This window comes from Pristis pectinata, chromosome 23 (assembly GCF_009764475.1).
Source record: "Pristis pectinata isolate sPriPec2 chromosome 23, sPriPec2.1.pri, whole genome shotgun sequence".
Classification (NCBI taxonomy): domain Eukaryota; kingdom Metazoa; phylum Chordata; class Chondrichthyes; order Rhinopristiformes; family Pristidae; genus Pristis; species Pristis pectinata.
The window spans coordinates 14,463,232-14,481,434 of record NC_067427.1 but is presented as its reverse complement, the minus strand read 5'-3'; the positions used below and the strand labels follow the sequence as shown (position 1 = coordinate 14,481,434).

Below are 18,203 nucleotides of genomic sequence, written 5' to 3'. Positions count from 1 at the left end.
TCTTATTTCTTGTACTTAGCAGCAGTGATCACATTATAATGATTCATCTATCTGCACCAGTATAACGTCCATTTGAACTTTTTACTTATTGGTATATAAATATGCATGTAATCTTAAAAAACAATCCTCCCCTTTTTTTACTTCCACTTTTTATTTATTTAGGGATGGTTAAAAATTCCCCATGGTTATTACACATTCTTATTCATTTTGTATGTTGACTAATTATTTCCCTTTCCATGTCTTTTTCAAAAGTGTATAGTACATTAGAGAAGGTTGATCTATCACTTTCTTCCCTTTATTTCTATAGATGTAAATTCTGTTTCCTTTTTTTAATGTTGTCCTTTCTGACTGCTGTCAATTTTTTCCCTTTTTTGTTACTTCGAAATAAATTTTACCCTCAAATATATAATTGTCAATTGTGCTGCATGTGCAGCCATGTTGCTGTCATCTGTATTACATCTATTTCTTCTAATTATTACCTCACGGTCCGTATGCTTTATTATTAATGCTAGTTATGTAGCACTGGATTGACAACTTGATATGCTTTTCTTTATCTCTTTTAATCCAATTATTTTATTGTTTGCTTCTGTGACGTTTTCTGTTCCTCAAATAATTTCTTATGGTACTTGATCTTTTCTCTCATCTCTTTTTGGGAGAAGGGTTGTTGGTATGGCATCTTATCTCAAGGCTCCTTGTCCAGTTGTCCCTTTCTACAGTCTTAATTATTCATTCCAGTTGAACCAACCTGGTTTGGATATAGGATTCCGTGAACTGGAAAAACAACTTCCCATATCAAACTTCTAGTTACACACTTTTTTATTAATTTGGTTTTCAAATGTTGCCATTGATAGTCATTATAGTAGTAATTAGCAGGAAGTTTGGATTGTAACTGGAAAGAAACCAATCTCGAAGTTCAACTTCTTTAATTTAGTTACTAGCTTTTCCCATTATTCATTGTTGATGGATCTACATTATTTATTGCATGAGAAGATGGCTGACAGAGAAGAACAGCGATTATGAAACTGGAATCTGCTATGATCTAACATTTTTTTCATGTTTCCATTTATATCTATAGCATTCTCTATCTCCCAAATAGTCCACATATTTGGAGTTCTTTTAATGCCTTATAACTCTTTTAATTTCTCTCTATCTGCCTTCCATTGTTTCATATTTCAGTAAAGCTGTTAAATTGGCATACTTGGGACTTTGGTGCCATACTGGCAGATTTTTCTGGATTATGAATGTTATTTCTGTTAATACACAAACACATCTTTTAACTCATGTTTTTATTTAGCTGTTACAGAGTAGTATTCCTGCAATTTAACTATCTTCCATTGCCATGGAAGTACCTTTCTCATCACACTTCATGCTGCTTTTCTTGTGCATTTTCCCTCCTTGTTCTTGTATAAGTTCTGTGTCCGTATACTGTCAAAGTTGAGTTTATTGTCTATGCACAAGTACATGTGTGCTCAGGTGCAATGAAAAACTTACTTGTAGCAGCATCACAGGAACATAGCATCATATAAGCAGCATTCACATGAAAAACATAAATTAAACATGCACAGTTTTTACAAGAAAAAAAACACAATTAGAACAAAAAAATATCCATTTTAGTGCAAAGTGATCAGAATGGTCATTGTGCTGCTAAACTGTGATGGTGATTAGGGTTTTGCTGGTTGGCTCAAGAACTGACTGGTTGAAGGGAAGTAGTTGTTCTTGAACCTGGTGGTGTGGGACATCAGGCTTCTGTACCTCCTGCCTGATGGTAACTGCGAAAAGATGGTATGGCCCAGATGGTGGGGATTTTTGATGGGTGTTGTCTTCTTGAGGCACCGCCTCCTGTAGATACTAATGGTGGGAGGGATGTGCCCGTGATGTATTGGGCAGAGTCCACTACTCTCTGCAGCTTCTTGCATTCTTGTGCATTCGGATTGCTGTACCAGATCATGATGCAAACAGTCAGGATACTTTCAACAGCACATCTGTAGAAGCATGTTGGAGTGTATGGTGACAAGCTGAACCTTCTTAACCTCCTAAGAAAGTAAAGACGCAGGTGCGCTTTCCTTATGATTGCGTCTATCTGATGGGCCCAGGACAGGTCATCTGATATGTTAATGCCCAGGAATTTAAAGCTGCTGACCCTCTCCACCACCGATATTTTTTTTTCCCCACTGACCCCCCCCCCCCCCCAATATAGACTGGTGCATGTTCACCCTCCTTCCCTTCTTCCCTTTCCTGAAGTCAACAATTAGCTCTTTAGTTTTGCTGAGCGAGAGGTTGTTCTTGCGGCACCACTCAACCAGGTGTCCTACCTGATAGAGTCAGAGAGGGTCCATAGGAATAAACCCTTTGGCCCACTGAGTCCATGCTGACCATGAATCAGCCATTCACGCTAATCCTACACTAATCCCATTTTTATTCTCCCTGCATTCCCATTGACTCCCACCCCCAAATTCTACCCCTACACACTAGGGACAATTTACAGCAGCTGATTAATCTACCACCTCCCCCTCCCCCCCGCATGTTTTTGGGATGTGAGAGAAAACTGGAGCACCCGGGGGAAACTCACACAATTACAGGGAGAACTTGCAAACTCCACACAGACAGCACTAGAGTTCGGTATCAAACCTGGATTATCTAGAGCTGTGAGGCAGCAGCCCTGCCAGCTGTGCCACTGTCTGCCCATCAGTTCAAAGAAAGGGCTCAAACCTTGTTGTTATTTCAATGGTAATTTTTTCCCCAGTTTTTTTTGTTTTCTGTTCCTCTAATGCAATATTTATCCACTTTTCTTAAACTGTTTGGGATTCCTGCTGTTTGTATTTTTTACAATAATAATTACACTTCAATGTTGGCTACTTGCAGCATCCTGAAGCCATAAACATATCCAGAAAATAAAAGTCTGTCCATTTATCTAAAAGTGTAACAAAAAAGGTCAGGTGCCATCAATCTGAATTAAAAACAAGAGAATAGTGGAAATGCAAAATGCACTATGAACTCTCACCAAACAATAGAAAGAAAGGAAAAAATTATGATCAAATTATCATACCACACCAATAACACTTACTGTAGATCTGCCCACCAAGATGAGGGAACTATGGAGGTACTAGTGGCAGTGTCAATATTTCTATGTTAAATTCATGAGAAAAATGATCTGAATTTCATTAAATTTCTATATTAGAAGTTGGCATTTTGTCACGGTTTAATTTGTTGTTATTCTTGTGCAGCAGGGTTATGTAAAGATATAGTTACTCACACATTTACTTAGCAACGTAGAATAGCCACCTATTGCTTTGCTTAGCAACCAATAGTAACAACAAATAATAACAAGACCACAAGTCCAATAAGCTTTCAGCCAGCAATTTAGATTGGCTAAAGGCCAATTTGTTAGCTGACTGTATAAAAATGTTGTGATTTTAAAAAAAAATGCTTGAATGATTCAGGAGATACAACATGAAATACTTCATTCTGAAAGTCATTTATATTCCTCATTAAGTCATACACAGTTGCTTCTCTGATTGCAATACCTTTTGTGAAATGGAACTGTTGATTTTGGTCAATTAATTGATCTAGTTGTCTGCCAGGGTTGTGTGTAATAATATTTGTGCTTTCTCACAAAATTGATAAAGAATACATGCAGTGCAGAAAAGTACAATATTTTGTAATATTCATTTCCAGATTCTTTATATCTTTCTTGATGTTGAGTTAGTGAAACCTTGTTCTAGGGCAATAACTGGTGAATGTTTTTATTTGCTGAAAACTCTGGTTGTTTGATGTTTATTTGTAACTATATCAAATGCATTTAATAAGCGTTTAGCTTTGTTGTCAGCTATTCATGCTGTTTGTTTTGTTGTGGTTGAATATTATATGAACCTCAATTCCATGATCTGATGCTTCGTAAACTAGGAACAAACAAAACAATTAGAAAGTATTATATCCTATCTCTTATTATTTAAGGTATTGCCATTAATATTGAAGTTGCTGTAATGTTAAACATGAAACTATAAATTGAGGATGTTGGTTTTATTGAATTACTGCAATTTATTGGATTCTTACAAAGTGCATGCAATGAGTGTTGTGATTGAATCAAAATTAAGGATAGTCTTTTTATCCTTTCTCCTTTTGAATATCATAGCAATTGGTTTTCATTTGTCTTATTTCCAGCAATCTCACCTTGCTGGTGGTTCTACTTTAATCCCCCTTTTCATTGACTGACGGTGGTCTCACTAAACAGATGTCAGTTGGAGCTCTTACAGCTTTATTATCAAAGATAGGAATATCATTTTAAATATCTGCAAAAGAAAAGAGAGTGCTACCTTTTTGGAGTTCTACCTGTATCCCCCACTTTTATCTGAAAGACCAATGGAAATGGAGAATCTTTAGAGCACAATTTTAAACTATAGAGTTATTTTTTTTGTGCTGCTTATTGTAGTGAGTTGGTGCTTGAGTGAACTGCAAGTGAGTTGGTGTTAAAATAATGGAAAACAAAATATTCTCCTCAATTTCACAATTCTGCTGCAATGAAATTACGAAGTTGCCTTCCCCAGCACTTCTGGCCTGCATTTGTGTAAGAGCAATTTTGCAGTCCTTTTAGCCATGTTTTTTGGTCCCATTTTTCTTTCAATTGCGACACTGAGCATTATTTTTCAGCTCTCATTTGGTGTCTTTTTTGATATTTGTGGCATAGTCATGTGTGTTGAACTCCTTCCAATCAATGTTTCTTTGCTCCTGTCCTTTGCACTTTGTTCCTTTTTCCATTTCCTCCTTTCCACTCCAATGGTGTTAGACCAGTTGACAACTTCCTGTTCAGCTATTCCAACATTTCCACACATCCTTGTCTCTCATTCTCCCTAGAACTATCATGTATTTTACAATTTTGAAGTCTTGTTTAGTGATTTGCTTCTACATTCCTGGTTCCACACATCACTTTTCTTCAGGGAAGAGAAGGCTGAGAGAAAATTTGATAAAGTATATACAATAATGAGGGATCTGGACGAAGTGGATAGTTAGAAACTGTTCCCTTTAATTAAGGGGTTGAGGGCTAGAGGTCACAAGTATAAAATAAAGCAAAGGAGAAGTAAAAGTGAGACAAAGAATAATCTTTTTATGCAAACAAAAAAGACTGCAGATGCTGGAATCTGGAACAAAAACAGCGAGTCGAGCAGCATCTATCGAGGCAAAGGATACAAGTCAACGTTTCACGTTGAAACCCTGCATCAGATTCTTGCAGGGTCTTGACCCAAAAAGTCAACTTAAAACTTTTGCCTCCACAGATGCTGCTTGATCTGCTGAGTTCTTCCAGTGTTCTGATTTTGTGCCTTCCTACGCAGCATGTGGTTGAAATTTGGAATGGACTGCCTGCAGATTTGGTGGTTGCATTGTTGACTTCAAGACGAAATTGGATTACTGTTGTGAGGAGACATTTGTAAGGCTACAGAGTTGGTGCCAGTGGATGGAACTAGTGAGTTATTCTGGTAGAAGCTGGTGTGGACACAATGAGCCAAATAGCTTTCCTGTGCTGTAACTATTCTCTGATTCATGATCCTGGCCAAAACAGTCTTTTTCTTTCTTGCAAAGTTCTTTCTGGCCTTACTGTCAGGCAACTTTGAGCTCTTGGTACCTGTTTTGTAGTACTTGATAGAACTTTTCATCACCGAGATCTGAAACCCAGTTTGTACCACATTTTTCCTCCCTGAGTACGATAAGTTGTAAAACAAAAGTGCCTTGCAGTCCTGTACTCATGAACTCAAATGCTTTCATGTAGCAGCCTTGCAGCAATTAGAGGTAAAGATAGGGAAGGAGAGACGTGCTGCAAGAGAAATAAATGAGTGGTGGAGATGGGCACTCAAAAAATTGAAAAACAGAAGAAATATTGCATTTATAGATAAAACAATGCTGGAAAATAGTAGTATATTGGCAACTCACTGAGAGCTATGTCTAATGTGATCACCATTTACATTATCTAAAAATATCTAAGTGTGTAACAAATTTTACGAGCCATTGCTTAGCCTTCAATAGTTTTATTCAGATGCAATATTTCATGATTATCCAGCACAGTTTAACTAGATAATCTTTCAGTTTTGACATGTAGTAGCTTTTCAGAATGAACTATAATTAGGCTGCGGTTTTTTTTCTGATTAAAGTTCAAATATTTACTTTTGTATATTTATATGCAACACTCGCTTATTATTTCATGCTGGAATTAAAGGCTTTTTGTTTTGAAAAGAAAAATTTTCAATTCCTTGATTCGACTCTGAATTTGTATATTAGGAACTGTTTATTTTTTCGCTGACCATTTATCCCCTGGTGCTTCGATCAACGTGCATCTGTTCCCACTTCAAGATTAAAACATCTTTGCTGTCTTTTGCCGTTTCAGGTGAATTTAAAAATGCGAGAGATTACAGAAAAGGAATTTAAGCTTAAGCAACAAGTTGTAGAAAGTCCAAGTCACCAAAAGGTAAATTTGATGAGCATATCAAGTTCTTCTAGGTCATTATATATTGACTGATTATTGTTATGTTGTGCATTTCTCCTCTAATTTGTTCATCACAGATTATATAAGGAAATGTTTGTCAAGCAATGAGTCATCATCATGTTTCATTCTTTATGTAATATTTACTATTTCATAAAAGCAATATACTTAGATGTACTCTCATCAAAGGTGTAATTCATTTTCAATTGCAAGGTTTGTTGGGAATTCTTCAACAAATAGTTACTTTATCCCTGAACCTCAACAATTAGCAGGTTTGATAACAGCAGTTTTTTTTTAATAGTTACTGTTAATTTCCTTTGATACTAAAACTCTGTAGTTCTTTTAACTTGGTATTGGGCAGATTAACTATGTGCTGTTTGTGTCAACATCTCAGTTTTTGAATAAGGGTTGTTTCAAGAGATGTGAGTAAGTCAGATTTCCCACCACTTGTCTGTAAAGGTACACTTGTGACTTAAAGGTTAATAGTGAATATTTTAAATGAGCAAGTGCACTCTATTCTCCTGTAGGACTTAGACCTTTGGATAATAGTTATGAGCTCAAGGATGCCTTATTACAAATTGTGCTTTTGATCTTCTTTAGTGGAGCAGACTTGATGGGGTGAATGGCCTAATCCTGCTCCTAATTATGGTCTACGGCGGATGATTGGTGATTTATGTTTACTCAGTGGAAGATTACCTATTCTTTCATCAAAGCTGAGTTATTATTCTTACAGAAACTGATTTGGTTTGTCTCCTGATATTAATTCTGAACAAATTTTAATGGTCTCTTGTAAAGCCAGTGATGAAATTTAATCTATGATAGCTATGAATGACTTTGGGAGTGTGATTTAAAGGTCTGCTTCATCCCAGAAGACTAAACTGAATAATTACTCAACATTTTGAGGAACAATCTATGATGGTTCTACTTCTGTTCAAAAATTAGGATTAATGATCTCTTAGGAAAGCAGTGACTAATCAGAGATCACCAGCATACTTTTGTCAAGGGCAGATCCTGTTTGACCAACTTGATTGAATATTTTGAAGGGGTAACAAAGTGTATTGTTGGGGACAGTGCAGTAGATGTGGTTTTCACGGACTTCAGTAAGGCTTTTAACAAGTTCTCACATGGGAGACTGATCCAAAAGGTAAGGGCCCATGGAAATTAGAGCAAGATGGTAAATTGGATCCAAAATTGGCTTTGCAATAGGAGATGAAAGGTAATAGCAGAGGGTTGTTTTTGTGATTAGATGCCTGTGCCTAGTGGTGTTCCACATGGGTCGGTGCTGGGACCCTTGCTGTTTGTAATAGACATGAATTATTTGGATGTGGATGTAGGAGACATAGTCATTAAATTAGCAGATGACACAAAGATTGGTGCAGTTGTTCATGGTGTAGAGGGTAGTCTTAGAAAACAGTAATATTGATGTGTTAGTGAAATGGGCTGAGAAATGGTAGATGGAGTTTAATCCAGATAACAGTGAGATGATGCATTTTGGGAGTACACTATGAATGGTAAGGTTTTAGGGTGTATTGAGGAACAGAGGGACTTTGATGTACAAATCCAAAGATTCTTGGAGATAACAACACAGGTAGATATTAGGGTTAAGAAGACATATGGGATATTGGCTTTCATTAGTCAGGGCATTGAATTTAAGAGCAGGGAGGTTATGCTCCAACTTTATAAATCATTGATCAGCCCTCAACTGGAGTACTGCATGCATTTCTGGTCACCACTATCTAGGCAGGATGTGATGGCGCTGGAGAGGATGCAGAGGAGATTCACCAGGATGTTGCCTGGGACGGAGCACTTCAGTTATGAGGAAAGACTGGTGAGGTTAGGTCTTTTTTGCCTGGAGCAGAGGAGGTTAAGAGGTATATAAAATTGAGGGATATAGATAGCGTAGACTGCAGGTAGCTTTTCCCAATATCAGAGGTAAATAAAACTAGAGGACCTAGATTTAGAGAAAAGGGTAAGAGATTTAGTGGAAATCTGAGGAGGACCTTTCTCACTCAGAGAGTGGTGAGTACCTGATGTATACTGCCAGAAGGAGTGGTGGAAGAAGAGTTAATGACAGCTTTTAAGGAGTGTCGACATGAGTATTTGAATCACTTAGGCATAGAAGGCTATGAGCGTAGAGCTGGAAGATGAGATTACTACAGATGGATGGCCACTGTTCAGTCAAAGTTGAGTTTATTGTCATGTGCACAAGTACATGTATGCACAGATGCAATGAAAAAGTTATTTACAGGAGCATCATATAAGTAGCATTCACAAGGAAAACATACATTAAACATAAATTCTACAAAATTGTTACAAAAAAGAATAGAATTAGAACAAAAAAGGTCCATTTTAGTGCTGTGATCAAAGTGGTCATAGTGTTGATAAACTGTAGTGATTTGGGTTGTGTGGGTTGGTTCAAGAACCGAATGGCAATGTGGACTTGATGGGCTGAATGGCCTGTTTCCATGGTTCTGTCTCGCTCTAGATAGAAATGTAGGCTTTCAGCATTTGATGAGAACTTACTGAAAACTTTGACTGAAGCTGCTTAAGTTCTGACTATACCTCACTGGGGTCAACACCTGGCTATATTGTTACTTCAAAACACCCAACAATTAGATGACTGTAATCAATGTTACATGGCACAATACATCTTGAAGCTTATGAAGCTTATTACTTTAAATATTTTTGTGGATTTCTTTTGGATATGAGTTGCATTTAATAACATTGAATATCAGAAAATACTAGCAATACAGAAGGTTGAACCTGAAATTAATGCACTCTATCTATCCATTCATTAACAATGTAGCTATATAACATTTGAAGGAAGAATGCTTCATACTACTTTATCTCTTCAGTAGCAGTAAATTAGTAAAGCCTTTTTGTTCTGCTTAGAGTCATACAGCACAGAAATGGGCCCTTTGGCCCAAGCAGACCAAGATTCCTATCTAAGCTAGTCCCATTTGCTCATGTTTGGCTCATATCCCTCAATGTTTCCTATCTATGTACCTCTCCAACTACCTTTTAAATGTTGTTGATGTACCTGCCTCAACCACTTCCTCTGGCAAGTCATTCCATACACTGACCACCCTTTGAGGGAAAAAGCTGCCCCTCAGGTTCCACCCCTCAGTTTCCTATTAAATCTCTCCCATCTCAAACCTATACCCTCTACTTCTTGATTTCCCAGCCCTGGGAAAAAGATAGGGTCAGTACACATTGACCCTATCTATGCCCTTCATGATTTTATACACCTCTATAAGATCACTCCTCACTCTCCTACGCTCCAGAGGAAAAAGTCCCAGCCTGCTCAGCCTCTCCATAACTTAGTCTCTCAAGACTCAGCAATATTTTTGTGAATCTCCTCTGCACTCTTTCCAGTTTAATGGCAATTTTCCTATAGCAGTATGATCAAAACTGAGCACAGTATTCCAAATGCGGCCTCACCAATGTCTTGTTCAACTGCAACATAACATCCCAACTCCTATACTCAGTGCCCTGGCTGGTGAAGACAGATGAAGCCGCCTTTGCTTGTTTTTCAGTTTTAGGTGTTTTATCAAGGATGTTATCTCGTACTAATCATTTTATTTTTTCACATACCAAATTTGAGCAATTTTCTAATAATATTGACAGAGATAATTTGATGTGTGATTCTCTCAAAAAAAAAGCTTGTATCCTCTGTGGAAGGAGTCCTTTTGGGCCATCAAGCCTATGTTGGGTCTCTTCAAGTACAATGTGGTTGGTTTGCTCCATAGCTTTTTCCCAATAGCCCCACTGGATTTTTTCGCCCTCATCTCCCTTCTGAAAATTACTTTGGAATTTGTTCCCCTCATTCTTTCAGATCACGTCTATTCACTGTTTTTAAAAAAAACCTTCCCTCAGTTATCTTTGGCTTTTCTGTCAGTTTGAATTTTAACCTTTACACTAATAGGAATGGTTGCTCTTTATTCACTCTGAATAGACCACAACTTTGGAAAGCCTTACCCATCTCTGCTGTGAGACCAATCCAGCTCCCAGGTCAATTGTACTAATTCTTTTTGGCATTCTCTCCTTCAACTGAGATGATCAGAACTGAGCCCAATAGTTCTGTTGTGGTTCATTTACATTATTTATATAGATGCAACATAATCTCCTTGCTTTTGTACACTTTTTTTTAAAGAAGACCTGTTTGTCATCTTCAACCACCTTCTCAATCTGTTCCTTTAAAAACTAATGCAACAATGCACTAGACCTTCTCATTTCCACCAGCCTGTCAATATACTTTTGCAGTCAGTCACTATTCTCATTGTTTACCAGTTTGGTGCTGTCTGCAAAATTTGAAATGGTTTCATGCACACTCAGTCCCTGGTCGTTAATAGATATATCAAGGGAAGCCTCTGTTCTAGTACCAGCACCTGGGGATTCTCATTGCATATGTTTCTCCGGGCTGAAAAACAATCACCACTACTGCATACAACAAGAACCACATTGGTCTCAGCAAGTTCATTACCTCTTTAAAAAAAACTTAGTTAAGCACAGTTTATCTTTAACAGATCTGTGCTGTCTTCTTTATTATTCTTTGCTTGCCAAGTGACTACTAACTTTTATTTCTGATTTTTATATCAGCTTTTCTGCCATTGACGTTTATCTTTATATCCTTTTTTTGAACATTGGTGTACCATTTGCAATCCTCTAACTCCTTAATACCATTCCAATATCTAAGGAGGAGTAGAAGATGATGGCCAGTAACTTCTCAATTTTGGCATTGGCTTCCCTCAGAAATCTTGGAAGCACTCCAACCAAAGATTTCCCTACCTTAAATATTACTGACCTTTCTAGTACCGTTCCTATGTCAATTTCTATCTGGTATCTTGACTACCCTGTTAACTGTGGCTTTGGTACCATCTTCCTTGGTTAAGATATTTGAAATGCACAGTAAAATTCCATTAATCCAGTACATTTGGGATTTTGGTACCGGACTAGCAGACTTTCTGGACTATTCAATGTTATTTCTATTGCTACTCTAACACACTTTTAATTCACTTTTTTAAAGATGTTATGCAGCAGAATGATAATTTTTCCAGTGAACCCAGTAAGTTTAAAGGGAAAGAAGACCCTGGCATGTTTCAAGGGTGTACAGGAAACAGAACCAGTTAACTTTCAAGGGTGAATAGGCAATGGGGCCCAGTGAGTTTCAAGGGTGCATGAGAATCAGCACCCATTGAGCTAGGTGCTGAAACATAGGAATTTCCAAATAATTGGCTAGTGGATTATTGGAGTTTTACTATGTTCATTTAATGCTCTTGCCATGCACTCTGCCTCTGTTCTTATTTGGCTTTATCTGCCCTAATTATCTGCATGCCTATAAAGTTCATTTAATTCCTTTTTATGTTAGCTGCTGCCTACCCTCTTTATCCTTGTGTCTCTTTTTTTAACATTCCCTCTGAACTTTGTGTTTGGTCTGATGCTATGAGCCTGATATTTCTTATACATCCCCCTTATCTGCTTCATTTTATTTTGTATCTCATTCACCATCCAAACAGCTCTTGTGGTTGCTGCCCTACATCTAAGAATGTATTTGGATTATTCTGGAACCATCCTATTCTTTGAAGGCTGTCAATTGTTCAATTACAATTTTGTTTGATGCTCCTGGATCCCAATTTATTTCTGGCCAGAACCATTTTCTTCCCCTGGAATTGTTTAGTATCTTTGCTATAGATTGCTCCATTATTGTTTCCATAATTGTCATCCAAACCTCATGACACAACGATCACCAGTATCTAAATTTCGTCCCACTGATGTTTGGTCCATTTGACTCTTTTTTAAAAAGTTGGTTTCAAATTATACCTGTAAGTGTTGTAATGGAGGTTTTTAAAAGTAAGATTTAAACAGAGGAAGAAAATTAAATTGGCGTTAATTAGAGTGGAAATGAAATGAGGGAAATCAGAATTGGACAGTATAGTCTGAAGCTGAATCTGAATTTAACAGTTAAGCAAACCTTTATGGTTTAAGAAGATTGTGTGGCCCATTGGTGCATGGAATGCAAATTTCATGAGATCAGATAAAGAAGGGAGCAAGGCATTGAAGTGAAGAGCAAACTGGAAGCTTGGTACTGGAAAGTGAGAAACTATAAGTGGACCGGATGGTGGAGGAGTTTGACTCAGTGTGTGGTAGAGTCAAAGGTTTGGAAGCCTATGAGAAGTATGTTTTAAATATAGTTACAGGAAATTACAAAAACAACTAAATTACAGTGAAGAGTTTTGGATATGTGCACATTATATTTCTTTAGTATACAAAGAGAAAAATTATAGCCAAATATAACAGGAAGAGGTTGTAAGGAGTAGCTTTAAAACTATTTCAGCTAGCTTGGGTTTATTGGGATTTATAAATAAGGATTTATTCGGTTTGCAATGTTGATTAAAAATGTACAGTACAGATGTTATGTACAGTGATGTGTCAAGTTGTGGTTTAACAGTATAATCCTCAGTTGATAATTGGTTGTCTGTTGTGCTCATTGGAAACTGTTACAAACCAAAAACATTGAGATTAGGTGCACCTTGTATCATTTGGAGCAGCTAGACAGGACAGAATAATGGTTCATTATGGTCGTCAAAGTATTGACCAAATGTATAACCTACCAATAGCAGGAGGTTATTTTTTAATTGAAGGGATTTGAAGGATATTTTGTATATCTCCATTATTGCTCAGTCTTTTTAATGGTTAATAATGCACAATAGTGCACTGGGACTGAAGGCTTAATTAACAAGCTGAAGAAATGAACAATTAAATGCAAAAGTTTAAGAGACAGAAATTTGAAATCTTAATGTGAAGAAAAGAAGCCAGTAAACTCAAATAAGACCAGATGTACTGATGTAGGGAAAGAAAGTCTATAAAGTTACAACAGACTGATGCTGCCATCCAGCATGGAACAAGAGAGAGAGCTCAAGCCACAGATGGAGGACAGACGATAAGCACCAGCAACAATGGACACAATAAAAGACGGCAGCAATTTTTTTTTATCAATGGAACAAACAAGTTATCAATTTTTAGACGATCTGGGGAAAGAAAGATTGTACAACCTGTACAAGTGGGCTGACTATAATGTTCAAAAAGTCTGGAGAAATAAAAAAATATTGTAATAGGTGGCCCTGATACTTGTATGACTATTTTTGAGTGGAAAAGAGAACAGTAAAGTGCATAAATGTCAGAATTATTTGAACCACATGGAGGAACTTGTAGAGAAATTCAAAAATGCATGAGCAAGTATTTAGAGTGGCTGGTAGGGTGAACCGGTATTATGCTTCCACCTAGTGGTAAAGGTCTAAAAATGACTTTATGGCTGACAACTTTCTGCAGGGAAATGCCATTAGGAATGTTTTTGGGAAACTGTTCAGCCTATTGGCAACTACTCTCAAAAACCAAGGTTAACTAAATCTTGGTCGTGGAACTGCAGTCTGCAGACGATGCATGCCTTTGTTCACACTCAGAGGCTGAACTTCAAGATTATCCACTCTTTTACTGAAGCACATGAGAGGATGGACCTTGTATTCAGCATCCGCAAGAACAAAATCCGCTACAAATCTCTCTCCGCTGCACTACAATGCTTTCTGACAATAAGGTTTCATGATGAGATCCTGGAAAACATGGAGCACTTCCCATATTTCAGCAGAGGTAGATGTTGATGATGAAATTCACCATAGGCTTTAAATGCTCCAGCACAGTCCTTGGTTGATTGAGGGAAAGAGTATTTGAATTTTGACCAGACCTGGTACAAAACTCGTGATCTAAAGGGTGGCAAAGATCCCTGGCCTCCTATATGCTTCTGAGACCTGGACTACCTACAGCAGGCATCTTGAGGCACTGGAAAAATGCCACCAGTGGAGTCCTCTAAATTCACTGGAGTGATGAGCAAACAAACATTGGCATCTTCTACAAGGCCAACATCCCCAGTACTGAGGCACTAGTTACTCTTGGCTGACTTTGTTGGGTTAGCAACGTAGTTTGCATGCATAACACAAGACTCCTGAAGTAGATACACTATTCTGAGCTCTGTCATAGGATGATATTACCAGGTAGACTGAGAAAAGATTTAAGGATGTCCACAAAGCTTCCTTGAAGAATTGCAACATCCCCACTGACTACTGTTAATCGCTGACCGTGACTGCTTAAAATGGTAAGGGAGAATTCTGGATGGTATTCAGAATCTCAAAGCTGTGTATTGGGAGCACACGGAAGCCCTGAGTAAGCAGAGGAAGACGTGCACTACGTCACAAACTACCCACCTGCCACATTCTGCCCCATCTGTGGAAGAGTCTGCAATTCCCACATTGGCCCCACTAGCCATCTCAGAATCTATAAAGGTTGCATTGCACCAGGTTTGTAGGGCTTTGGAGCCTCTGTCATATCTTTTTCTAAAAAAAGAGTTAGAAATCTAAAATGATTAAGGAAAATGTTGGAAATGCATTGGTCAGTCACAGTCAGTAAAAGAGGTGGCAAGTTATGACAATTCAGTTGTGTAGGTTTTGTCAGTCTTGAATTTTTATAGCCTAGTTTCTTTTTCTTGTGCACTGCCTGATGTACACATTCATGTATTTTATCTGTTTTAAACAAATTGTTTTCTTGAGCAACTACTTAATTCCACCTCTCTGCAACATCCTAGCAAAGGGGAGGTGAATTGTAGCATCACCTGAGTCAGGTCAGCTTTGTTAGACAAAAATGTACTTGCCATTCATCAATATTCTTTTCCTTTTTTTATATATATTTTTTGTCAAGCTTTTTGCTTTCATTTGTCATAGATAGCACTAAGTGTGTGTTTGTGAAAAAGCAATGTTTTGACATCAGAAGAAAAGGTATATTATCAAATGGCATTTGTTTCATTGGCACCTTCTGGTGTATGTATATATGGTTCAAGCAACAGATGGAAAAATCATGAATTGACCAGTCTGTGAAATTGAAGGGAGACGGGAATATCCTGACATTCTCTTTCTGTTGCAAACTTTTCTGGTGAAAAATTTCTTAAGTTGATTGTTTGCAGCACTTCCACTGACTTTACCACTCATCCTCATGAAGTGACACTTAGCACTCTGTTCAGTATGGCTCCACCACATAACACAAGAGATTAGAAGTTTATTACATAGATAATGGAGGGAATGATTCTGGCTGCCTTCTACTTTGTGTGGCCTTTATTGTTTAGGTATAATTGTAAACAGTGGTATGTTTGCTTAACATGAAAATGGTACAGCATGGATGAATATAATTGTGCTGTCAGTCAGGGAATTTTTTTCTATTTGTTGAACCTGCATAAGTATTTAAATATTCTAATTGAACATGGTTTGCACAAGGAGCAAATGGATATGAATTATGTGGTAACAGTAATCAAAAGGGAAATATTTACCAGTAAACATTACTATGCAAATTTTGTTAAACCAATTTTTTCTATGTTAATGTAAGTTGAGTTCAGGATATGTGTCAAATGCTATTCTTGACATTTTCCATGTTTTAAATTATTTTATTTAAGTTCTAATTTGGTTGCTGTAAGCATTTTGCATTTAGTCTATATTTAAAACAGTTAACACAATATGTACCAATAATATATGTACAGTCAAACTGGATCTGTAAACTTTGCCTCTTCTTTCTCGGCCATTCTACCACACCACCACGTCATAACTGTAAATATTCTCTGTAAAACTTAAGTTATTGATGCAGCAAACTAGGTCATACCTGTTGATGATGTTGGTTGCTAATCAATAGGGATTAGCTGTCTCATTTGGATTGTTTATATTGGTCTTTGTGTATGTTCTAACAAGCTTTGCTCCTTGCCTTTGCGGTGCTTGAATTCTAACTCCTTTCCCTGCTTTTTGGGCAGTCTCCTTCAAAATGGTATTGGAAACTGGTGCCTGTAAGTGAGCCATTAAGTTTCTATTTATATTTCAGTCATACTTCATTCCTTCTTTTAACAGCAGCAATAAACAATAAAACATTTTCTGGTATCTGTTAGAGAGCCATTATATCCAATTTCTGTATAAAAACTACCAATAGAAACTTGTGCTTGAGTTTTGTACGAGCATTTGATTTTAAAAAAATCTGGACATGCTTTTGAATTGTTGGTAGGCATAGATCAAAAGCTGAATAAAGGAACCTCTGATTTAAATTAAATATAATTTTATCTAATATTGGGATTTCAAAGGAGTTCATTTGGAGTTTTTAATCAGTTAGAAACATTGTGTTGTATAAGAAACAAAATGAATCAGATTTAACTGAGTGGCTATGAGTGGCTAGCAAACAGTGGAGCACTTTTGGCTGTTAACTAGACTGACACTCTATGCAATGCTGAGCGAGTGCTGGACTGTTAGAAGTGCCATCTTAGTCCAAGGCTCTGTCTGCATCCTCGGGTGAGTTAAATGATCTCATGGTATTATTTCGAAGAGGGGCTACGCCATTATTCCTGGTGATCAAATTATCTGATCATTTCCGCATGATTCTTTGTGGGAAGTGGTTGTGCACAAATAGGCTGCTGCACTTCCTACCTTAAAGCAGATTTCATGATTTAATTTAGTCAGTAGATAATTGTTTCACATCTTCCACACTTCAGATACATGATCCTGACTCTGCATGAGGAAATATCAAGGGAGTTGCAATTTGTGAAATAATGAAGGAAAGGCAACTGTATTATTTTTTTTGAAAACCTACAAGAATATTGTCTGAAGTGATGTTATTGCGCACTTGTAAAACCTGATTTTTAGCCCCAGAAAAGTTGTTTGACAGTAGTGGTTTATCATACTATTAAAATGGACAGTTATGCTGGAAGGAAAGAAAGGCCTGCATTTTTGTTTTGTAATACCTTTCAGTTCCATTTCAGGTCATTACAAAATGCTGCACAGTCAACGATGTATCTTTTTTAAAAAGTATAATTGCTGTTATAATGTAGGAAGTTATCCACATCTTCCCATAAGCAGCCATGTAATAATGACCAGTTAATTTGATTATTAGAGATAACAATCTTTCTCTTCTTGAAATAATGCCAAGATATGTTCTATATCCACTTCTAACAATGTAACAGTCCCTGAGTATTGTGCTGGAGTGTCGATCTAGATCTAGACTCTGGTCTCTGGAGTGGGACTTGAACCACAGCCATGTGTCAAGTCAGAGTGCTTCTAACCTTTCCACAGCTAGCACACAATGGAAAATTCCTTTCTCTGGCATTTCTTGAGTTCAGATAGGTGTAGCAACTTCATGCCATTCACTGTGTTTGAGTGGTGATTCAGATAACAAGATAACATTATTTTCTGCTTTTGGAAGAGCAAGGCATCTTGCACATCACTTTTTGCATTTCCATGTTTTCCTGCATTCATGTGGCCACTGGAAGTTGCTGAATGATTTACAATGAACACCATCAGCCTCAACGTTATTTCTATTATAGAATCCAAGCCAATATTTCAGTGTGGGTTTCATGATGCATTCCTCAGATCTATTTCCTTGGCTGGAAGGTGGTTTGTTGTTTATTGCTGAAAATGCTCTGACTCCAGAGAACATCACTGGGCTTTGAAAAGTGATTATTTGAAAAATACAATGTTCTTCTCTTATAAAATTTAGGGTTAAGAATAATATATTAAATGCTTTGAATATGGTTTATAAAATTATTATTCTAATATACATTTTCAAGCTAATAGCTGAGAACATTGAATTTACAAATGAGGCATTGGGAATTTATGAGAATATTCAGTAGATTCTTTGTCATGAATGTTTTCTCACTGCAGGCACT

General features: G+C 37.2%; 1 protein-coding gene across 4 annotated transcripts in view; it reads left to right on the top strand.

The window, feature by feature from the left end:
- The window catches only part of camsap1b (calmodulin regulated spectrin-associated protein 1b), an 89,741-nt gene that overhangs the window by 38,932 nt on the left and 32,606 nt on the right, over window positions 1-18,203 (top strand). For 2 of the 4 annotated variants that reach the window (XM_052036739.1, XM_052036738.1), the window contains exons 4-5: window positions 6,374-6,454; window positions 16,308-16,340. In XM_052036739.1, coding sequence (XP_051892699.1) covers window positions 6,374-6,454; window positions 16,308-16,340 — 114 coding nt within the window. The remainder of the gene's footprint in view (window positions 1-6,373; window positions 6,455-16,307; window positions 16,341-18,203) is intronic. The other 2 variants (XM_052036740.1, XM_052036741.1) reach the window with 1 other exon arrangement.